The sequence below is a fragment of the Vulpes lagopus genome, chromosome 19 (assembly GCF_018345385.1).
Source record: "Vulpes lagopus strain Blue_001 chromosome 19, ASM1834538v1, whole genome shotgun sequence".
Taxonomy (NCBI): Eukaryota; Metazoa; Chordata; class Mammalia; order Carnivora; family Canidae; genus Vulpes; species Vulpes lagopus.
In genome coordinates, this window is record NC_054842.1 from 623,236 (window position 1) to 633,848 (window position 10,613).

The 10,613-nt window shown below is 39.1% G+C and overlaps 1 protein-coding gene across 1 annotated transcript; it reads left to right on the forward strand.

Annotated features, from left to right (window-relative positions):
- Positions 1-1,866: 1,866 nt before the first annotated feature.
- LOC121478568 (ATP synthase subunit d, mitochondrial-like) lies at positions 1,867-2,313 on the forward strand. The gene is made up of 2 exons (XM_041733662.1): positions 1,867-2,086; positions 2,144-2,313. Exons 1-2 carry the CDS (start codon positions 1,867-1,869, stop codon positions 2,311-2,313), a joined length of 390 nt encoding a protein of 129 aa, XP_041589596.1.
- Positions 2,314-10,613: the final 8,300 nt, after the last annotated feature.

Consider the following 10,613-nt stretch of genomic DNA (forward strand, 5'->3'; position numbering starts at 1 on the left):
CAACTTTATGGTCAACTAATATTCGATAAAGGAGGAAAGACTATCCATTGGAAGAAAGACAGTCTCTTCAATAAATGGTGCTGGGAAAATTGGACATCCACATGCACAAGAATGAAACTAGACCATTCTCTTACATCATACACAAAGATAAACTCAAAATGGATGATAGATCTAAATGGGAGACCAGGTTCCATCGAAATTCTAGAGGAGAACACAAGCAACACCCTTTTTGAACTTGGCCACATCAACTTCTTGCAAGAAACATCCATGAAGGCAAGAGAAACAAAAGCAAAAATGAACTATTAGGACTTCATCAAGATAAGAAGCTTTTGCACGGCAAAAGAAACAGTCAACAAAACCAGCAGACAACCTACAGAATGGGAGAAGATATTTGTAAATGACATATCAGATAAAGGGCTAGTATCCAAGATATATAAAGAACCTATTAAACTCAACACCAAAGAAACAAACAATCCATTCATGAAATGGGCAAAAGACATGAACAGAAAACTCACAGAGGAAGACATAGACATGGCCAACATGCACATGAGAAAATGCTCTGCATCACTTGCCATCAGGGAAATACAAATCAAAACCACAATGAGATACCACCTCACACCAGTGAGAATGGGGAAAATTAACAAGGCAGGAAACCACAAATGTTGGAGAGGATGTGGAGAAAGGGGAACTTTTCTGCACTGTTGGTGGGAATGTGAACTGGTGCAGCCACTCTGGAAAACTGGGTGGAGTTTCCTCAAAGAGTTAAAAATAGATCTGCCCTACGACCCAGCAATTGCACTGTTGGGGATTTACCCCAAAGTTACAGATGCAATGAAACGCCGGGACACCTGCACCCTGATGTTTCTAGCAGCAATGTCCACAATAGCCAAACTGCGGATGGAGCTTCGGTGTCCATCGACAGATAAATGGTAAAGAAGATGTGGTCTATGTATACAATGGGATATTCTTCAGCCATTAGAAACGACAAATACCCACCATTTGCTTCAACGTGGATGGAACTGGAGCGTATTTTGCTGAGTGAAATAAGTCAATCGGAGAAGGACAAACATTATATGGTCTCATTCTTTTGGGGAATATAAAAAATAATGAAAGGGAATAAAGGGGAAAGGAGGAAAAATTAGTGGGAAATATCAGAAGGGGAGACAGAACATAACAGACTCCTAATTCTGGGAAATGAACTAGGGGTGGTGGAAAGGGAGGTGCTCGGGGGGTGGGGGCGACTGGGTGGTGGGCACTGAGATGGGCACTTGATGGGATGAGCACTGGGTTTATTCTATATGTTGACAAATTGAATACCAATAAAATATAAATTTATGAAAAAAAAGAAGAGTTAATACCTATTCTCAAACTGTTCCAAAAAATAGAATTGGAAGTAAAACTTCCAAACCCATTTTTTGAGGCCAATGATAATATCTTTCCTCTAAATCATACTTTTTTCCCCCCAGCTATTATTCCCTTTCTCTCATCACAATTCCATTCGCTTCTATAGCATCATCTTGGACCTTGATCCATCGCCTTACCCTATAATTGCAATACAGGGTCATAAATTTTAGTATTTCTCTGTACCCATGTGTTTATTTTGCCTCACAGTGTCTTAGCCCCATTTCTAATTTTATAACTGAACTGGGACATTTGGTAAGCAAATTTAACACATGAATAACTGAACTCAATTCTGTGATACTGTAATATACTAGGAAATACTACTAGTTTTCCAGGATTGTGAATATAGCAAAATAATCAAAATTTAACAAAACCATATTGGGAAAATATGCTGTATGCCTGTATATTACAATGGCTGAAGATTAAATTTTGAGGTTTTAAGACAGAAAAAAATTAAATAAAAAAATGAAAACCATTGACTGGGTAGCTTTTGGGAGGATCATACCCCAAAACCAGAAGGCCATAGCCAACTCCCTGAAGTCCTGGAATGAGATGCTTACCTCCAGGTTGGCTACTCTTCCTGAGAAACCACCTGCTATCGACTGGGCTTACTACAAGGCCAATGTGGCAAAGGCTGGCCTGGTAGATGACTTTGATAAGAAGTTTAACGCCTTGAAGGTTGAAGGTTTCTGTGCCAGAGGATAAATACATTGTCCAGGTGGATGCTGAGGGAAAAAAAAAGATGTGAAATGCTGTGCTGAGTTTTTGTCTCTCTCAAAGGCCAGGATTGAAGAATATGAAAAAATGCTGGAGAAGATGAAGAACATAATTCCATTTGATCAGATGACCATTGAGGACCTGAATGAAGTCTTCCCAGAAACCAAATTAGACAAAAAGGAGTATCCCTATTGACCTTACAAGCCAGTCGAAAACTTATAAACTTGGCGAGAAAGCACTAGCCCTCATATTATAAATGTTGGACATTAAAAATAATGATAAAAATATGTAAAAAATTTTAAAAAAATAGTTCATTCTTGTATAGAGAGAAATGAAGGAGGTGGTACTTGAAAAATGCAGATTTCTAGTGTAGGCATGTGAAAGCCAATATAAGCAATAAATCTAAGCCTTATGCATAAAACAGAGATAGAATCTTTCCTGGGATTTCACTTGATGCATGAAGTTTCACCATGAATCTTGAAAATGGTACCTATTACTACTCTTCTTAAAAATGATTGTTCATTTTCTTCAAGGTCATGCAAATATATATGCAAATCAACCTAAGTAGTCAGGGATCAATATCATTGTCTATTTCAAGCCACGTATATCCATGTTCACAGATGTATGCATGATATATATCTATTTATGCCAATTTCTGGATGCATGTCATAAATATGAAGAGGAGATTTTATCATAAACAGGGGTGGAGAAGTTACAGAAATCATAGATTCTTTCTGCTTTTTCCACCCTCCTGCTTCTTCTTGTCTCTGCTCTTTGGCACATATTCATCTCCTTCAGAAGGTACATAGTACAAGTAAAATAAATGTAAACTCAAAACCATCAACTTCTTGCTAGAAGCTCAGGCAAATGGACCTGCGAAAGAAGATGTTCACCCCACCTGAACTGAAACTCAGGATCTAAGTGTAGAATTCACTTGCCTTTGCTTTCCTAGTCCCCATTGGTGACTACAGATAATCATGATTTAACTGGAATATCATGGCTTTCTTGCTGTTTTGTCTATGTAGGTGCAAAGCTTTAACAAATAAACAAACATACATCATGCTTACAAATCCAGGAAAGGCTCCGGTAACTGAGAAACTGACTGGGTATCACATTTGAATAGATAGCTTACATTGTCATCTGAATTTTATGGTCCCTTTGAAGAGCATTTGGAGTTAGTGAGGCCACAATGAGCCCAAGCACCAAATATCTGCAGTGACTGTGCTGGACCTGGGCCCTGGGCACTGAGCTTCAGCTGTGTGCCAAGTATGACCAATCAGAGAGGTCTGAGACAACCACCTGGTGTTACCACAGCAAAAAGATTTCGTTCCTCAACATATTTAATGTTCTGAGTCACTCTAGCAGAATCTTAAGCCTATTAACCCAGCTCCTATTTGATTTGCTCCTTACTATCTCTTGCAACTACCCTTGTCACACCACCAAGGTCTGTGAGACTGTTAGGAAATTTTTTGTTACCCCAATATATCATTCCTATCCATTTGTCTAACATCTTTCCAGAGCAACTTCTATGGTTAGGGTTGCAAACTGTTGAAAGAAGGAAAAGAAAGAAGAGAGAGAAAGAAAGGAAAGAAAGAAAAAAAGAAAGAAAGAAAGAAAGAAAGAAAGAAAGAAAGAAAGAAAGAAAAAGAAATTTGACAATTTCTAATGATTATCATGACACTCTCAATAGATAGACAGTTTTCCAGGTCCTTATGAGGCTGAACTACAATTGCCACACAACATCATTTTAAAATTCCCTTTTGGAACTGTTGGTGGGAATGTGAACTGGTGCAGCCACTCTGGAAAACTGTGTGGAGTTTCCTCAGAGTTAAAAATAGACCTGCCCTACGACCCAGCAATTGCACTGTTGCGGATTTACCCCAAAGATACAGATGCAATGAAATGCCGGGACACCTGCACCCCGATGTTTCTAGCAGCAATGTCCACAATAGCCAAACTGTGGAAGGAGCCTCAGTGTCCATGGAAAGATGAATGGATAAAGAAGATGTGGTCTATGTATACAATGGGATATTCTTCAGCCATTAGAAACGACAAATACCCACCATTTGCTTCAACGTGGATGGAAGTGGAGGGTATTATGCTGAGTGAAGTAAGTCCATCGGAGAAGGACAAACATGATATGTTCTCATTCATTTGGGGAATATAAGGGAAGGGCGAAGAAATGTGTGGGAAATATCAGAAAGGGAGACAGAACATAAAGACTCCTAACTCTGGGAAACAAACTAGGGGTGGTAGAAGGGGAGGAGGGCGGGTGGTGGGGGGTGAATGGGTGATGGGCACTGAGCGGGGCACTTGACGGGATGAGCACTGGGTGTTATTCTGTATGTTGGTAAATTGAACACCAATAAAAATAAATTTATTATAAAAAAACAAAATAAAAATAAAAATAATTTCAAAAAAAAATTCCATTTTATTGTATCTCCTACATTCACATAAACTATAACTCATTTCACCAATCACAAACAACCTTTATCACTGAAAATTGACAAAAATCTAAATCAACTTTAGGAAAAAAGACAACATGAATAATGAGTAAAAAATGGTAATTATGCACTTCCTTGGCCTTATTTTAAAATCGTTTTATTGAGTCTTTTAAGGATGGATTACAAAAATTCTCAGAATCTAAGAGAGAGTCTTAATTCTATCTACCAAACTGAAATATTCGTGTTTCTAGGAGATTGGTGCAGTGACAGAGCCAAACGCCTGGCTGTCCCCCTCACTGGTCTTGGTGAGTGTAAGAGGCTTGTCTACTTGCAGGTATATGCCATGACACACCTCACTGCCAACCTGGGAATATGCTCTTAAGGCCAAGAGCAGCATACTCCATCATCTTTCATGTCTAAATATGCATAAAATAAATCTATAAATATCTACTCCAAGGTCTAGATTTGAACCCATTCCATGTCATCCTGGGAAAACTTACCTAAGCATTTCCCAGTCTACATTTCCTAAATGTAGTAAATGTAACATTGTTTAGACATTGTATAGTGCTTTTAAAAAGACCAGTGGTCAGGAAGAGGTTTATAATCAAAGATTGTCTCTATTCCATAGAGATCTAAATCCATCTGTCCAGGTCAAAATGCTCATTTTGCATCTCCAACACAAGGTTATCCATCCTGAGCACTGTGCCAGGTTGCTGAGAATGGAAGATTTATATGCAGCTATGGCATGACAGCATTTGGACTTGTTCCCTCTTGTGTCATTTGGTAATGGCTACATTGAGTTCTTACATCCTTAGTCAGTCTTCTCTGGGTGCCAGCAATAATGCTGTCAAGAAAATGAAACACAATGAGAGGAACACATGCATCCTCTCCTCCCAGATAGCAAGCTAACAGTTCTGTTGTAAGTGGTGGCTTTAGATCCAATTAGAGTCTTGTTATCCTGCCAATGGGCTCCTCTCGATCAATTTCTGCAGATGGCTTCACTGAAGAATTCCCAGGAACATGTGGTATGAACATAATGATTCTTTAATGTCTATTATTTGTGAGACATTCATGTGCATAATGCTGCATCCTTGTGTGTAAGGCCGACACAGTGCAGCACTCTAAAACCATCATATAACCATCAAATGGCCAATTCAGTAACTGAAACACCATTGTAGATCACAACAAACTGTCATTTCACAAAGCTGGTTGTTAGTGCTTCAATTATCAGGACTTAGAATTCCGCATGATTGTAATTAATTAAATAAAATATTCTTTCTCTTACAACTAGATCGTATTATCTCTCTCAGCTCATTACTACCCTCAGGCCAACATTCAAACCACACTTTGCACATGGTGCTGTACATGTGGTGGGATCTCATGGAGAAGAGCATGCCAGGAAGACAGGAAATTGACATCATGGCCCAGTGTCCTCCATACCTGGGCTTGAAAACCCGTCCTAGACAATGTTGGGTGTCTATGCTGCCCCCATTCTGCCCAGTGGGCATCCAGTAGGCTAATATGAAAGGTCTTTAGAGAGTTTTTCCTGTATGTTTCAATGGAGTAGAAATCTCCACTCTCAGATGTTTGCCTGAGATAAGCAAGAGATGCTGCTGTGACTTCTATCATGTAGACGAGGCAGCTATAGCACCAAAAGGTAGCCAGGTCCTTAAAGAAGAAACAAATTGTTCTACCAACCACACTGTGCCCTTTCCTTAAATGAGACATAAGTTTATTTGATCACATAAACATTGTTTTGGTGTTTTTTTTTAAGATTTTATTTATTTATTTGAGACAGAGAGAGAGCACATGTGGAGGGAAGGGAAGAGAGAGAGGGAGGAGCAGGCTAGGCTCCCTGCTGAACAGAGAGCCCGATGTGGGACTCAATCCCAGGGTCCTGGGATCATGACCTGAGCTGAAGGCAGATGCTTAACTGATTGAGCCACCTAGGTGCCTCATGAAAACACTGTTTTAAATCCTCTCCACTCCTGTTACCCAGTGCTTCTAGAAGAGTTGGTCCATAACACAATTGTTTGGGGTCCTTTCCCGGAACAGATATTGGTTGCCATGGAAACATAGATGCAACCTGCCTTGGACAAGACTCTTTGGAGCTCCTTACAAAATGGAATTATTCTTGGTCATTTCTCCTGGCTTTCTACAGCAGTGGCTGACATACATCCTGCAGCTAAATAAATGGGTTTGGGCAATTAACCTAAAAGTCTACGTGCTGATGTAGCACAAACATAAGTAACTGAATCACTGCTTTTAGATGGACTTACCTAGTGCCTGCAGAACTTTTGCACCCTTTGGGAAAGCAATCCTAGACAAAGTCCATTGAAGTATATTAAGACCTTGGCTCCTATAGCAGATTTGTAAGCTCAGAGGAATATTGCATTCAAGGAGGGCATTTCAGTAGGGTGGAAATACAACTGATCTATTATTACTTCCAATCCAGGCTAACAAAGTGTATCCTACCAAAGAATGAAGCTAGAGTTGAGAGTCAGGGAAGAAACCTGAGTACCCTTTGTTTTTTGTTTTTGTTGTTGTTGTTGTTTGTTTGTTTCTTAAGATTTTATTTATTCATTCATTCATGAGAGAGAGAGAGAGAGAGAGGCAGAGACACAGGCAGAGGGAGAAGCAGGCTCCATGCAGGGAGCCCGACATGGGACTCCATCCTGGGTCTCCAGGATCACGCCCTGAGCCAAAGGCAGAACCTTAACCACTGAGCCACCCAGGTGTCCCCAAAACAGTGATTTTCTATACACAAAAATGCTAATATCTATCATGTTTTAAAGTATTTGCAAAATCATTCATTTTTTTTAGGAACTAAAATGAGTTTAAGTGTAGAAATGAGTCTGTACTAAGTCAATATTGTATTTCTAATGGGTGCCAAGAGGAGGCTCTTCTGGGATGGAGTATTTTACTTAGTTCTGAGCACCCCTGAGTTATATCAGGGCTCCAGGGGCTGAGCTCAGCTCTAAAGGAGCCAGATCAGAAACCTGCTGTGGCCCACACTCACCCAAGAATGGAGCAGGTTTGGAATGGGCACTGAGGACCAAGGTGGTTGTGTGGCGTTAATGCTGCTACTGGCCAGCTTTATAGCATTTGTTATGAAGTCTCATCATGTCTAGCAGTTTTAGTTATGTGTCCACAAAAATGAGAACTTTGTAGTAAATGATTGCCAAGGCCATTTCCATCCCCCAAATTCCAATTTGGGGCCCATACAGAGACTCGTAATTGAGCAGGTTAGTTCAGATTGTGTTGTGTGTGTGTGCTAATCTCATCAGGGCTGATGTTGGTTGACAGGAAAAGGTGCCAAGGGAGTGCAATTGAATTTACTAATCCGCTAAATGCTGCTACCATCTTGCAGCATTCATCAATCAGTCCCATTTGGGGGATTAAATGACAGTGCATGATATAGTCAAGGGATAATTGATTGTTAAATTCCATGAAGCTGACTACAAATACCATGACCTGACTAGATAAATTATCCTAACAAATGGACATGAACACATACTTTTTTTCTTTCAAATTCAGATGCTATCCCTGAGAAATGGGAGCAAATGCCCCAGATGCACAGAAGCCTACTCAATGACTACTCTGTGTCTGGTAAATGGCAATGATGACAACCAACATGTTGCACTGTCATGAAAAGTTGTACACTTGAGGTCTCTTAAAAAATAGATGTATTTGGATCCAAGACTTTAAACTTATTTCTTATGTTATTATCTGTATTAGTAACAGCTTTTTTGAAATATCATTTGATCCTATGTAATTCACTCATTTCATACACTTCAGTGTTTTTTATTATATTCACAGAGTTGCACAACCATCACCAGAATCAAGTTTTGAATTCATCACTAAAAAGAAACCCCATATCCACTAGCAATCATTTCCAATTACCCTTGAGTCCCCTGAGCCCTAGGCAACTTTACTTTTTTTTCCTTTTCTATTTTTATAGAGTAGCTTATTCTGCACATTTTAAATATATAAAACTATACAACGTGTTGTCTCTTATGACTGGCTTATTTCATTTAGCATAATGTTTTCAAAGTTCATATGTAGCATGTATTGGTACTCCTTTTATTATTGAATAACATTCCATTGTATGGATGTACCACATTTTATTTTCTTATTCGTCAGTTGAATGGATATTTGAAAATCTTTCACTTTTTGATTATGAATGATGCCGCTATGAACATTGATGTACAGATTTTGTGTGGATATTATATTTTCCATTGTTTTCAGTATATAATCAAAAGTGGAATTGATGGGTCATATGGAAGCCCTATGTTTAACATTTTGAAAAGTGAACAGACTGTTTCCCAAGGCAGCTGTACCATTTTACATTTTCACTAGCAGTTTTTGAGTGTTTCAGTGTATCCAGACTCTTACCAACACTTGCTATTATTTCTGGGTTTTGTTCTAGCCACTGTGGTAGATATGTAGTGGAATTTCATTGTGGTTTCTATTATTATTATTGCCCTGATGGATATTGATGAGTATCTTCCCATGCGCTCATTGGTCATATTTTCTTCTAACAGTGTTATAACTTTAGCTCTTACATTTAGCCCTTTGATTTATTTTGGTTTAATTTTTGTGCATGGTGTGAGGAAGTCTTCCTGATTCATTCTTTTGCTTGAGGATATCCAATTGTCTCAGTACTTTTTGTTGCAAAGACTATTCTTCCTTCACTGAATTGTCTTGGCATGTTAGACATACAATCATACTTGTGTTACCTCTGTAACCATTTTTTAGTACTTTGAGCATATTTATAATAGTTACCTTCAAATCTCTGTTTCCTAAGTATTACATCTGGACCCTCTCAAGGGCAGTTTCTTTTATTTGCTTTGTTTTGTTTTCTGTTAATGGGCTACTTTCTACTTTTCTTTTGTGTCTTGCATTTTGTTGTTGTTAAAAACTACACATTTAAAACAACATATTATCCCAACTCTGAATACTGATTATTTCCTTAATCCCAGTGCTTACTGTTGGTGCCTTCTTACTTATCTGTTTGATAACATGGTTACATTAGTTTAGTGAAGTTTATTTCTCCCATAATCTGCAGCTTCTTTCAGATGTCACTCCTCAGAGGGCATAACCCTAGCTTGTGTAGCCCTGGAATATTTTCTTTTTCTCTCTGCTAAACTGACTGATTCTGTTGGTATCACACTAATTCCTGGTGATTGCTGTACTATTTTTAACAATGACTTGGCACATCAACTGCTCTACAGATTATTGCATTCAGATTTGCACTCCTTTACTGGACTAGTCTTTGAGGCTGGTCTTTGGGTTTTATTTCTACCTTCAGAAGGCTCTTTTTAGATGTCTCCTCCTGATTCTCTCTGGAAAACCTCTAGGTTGTCTAAGCTTTAGCTTCATGAAGCTATCAGAGTATCTTAATAGCTTACCATGAAAATCTCCACTGTATTCTAGAGTGTCTTTAGGATTGAGCATTCCCACAGTCCCTTCAAAATAAAATAAACTCCCTTTGAAATATTCTTATGCCTTGCCTTCTCCTTCTAGGAACAGTCTTTAAGTCACTGCTCCAGAGCAGAGGACAGAACAGTATCCTCCTTCTCTCAGAGCAATACTCCTGCTTTATGAGCAGGATTAGTAGCTGCTGGTCTTCCTGGCTTGCTTCTTCTGGCGTGGAACCTCTGCTCCACAGGTGCACCAGAGGAAAAGCATTTGGAGCTCCACTGCTCTTGACTTACCACATATGGAGTAGAGTTTCCACCCCATGCATGAAGGCTGGAAGGAAGAAAATAGACACAAACCTCCACAACCTTCTGTTATTTTTGCCTACAATAGAGTTTCTGTGACATAGAGCTTGGTGATGTGAAATCCATAGCCTAAGCTAGAAGCTAGGGGAAAGAACGTCCTTTGTTATTGGCTGTATGTGCCAATTTTCATTACACTGACCCAGAGGAGAGGGAGGGAAAGACTTAGCTAATGCCACAGATGCCCACTCTCCTATTCCTAATGTAGTTTAATAGATTTTCTTGAAAATGTATTTCTTCATTTGCTTTATGTCCTTAGAACAATTTT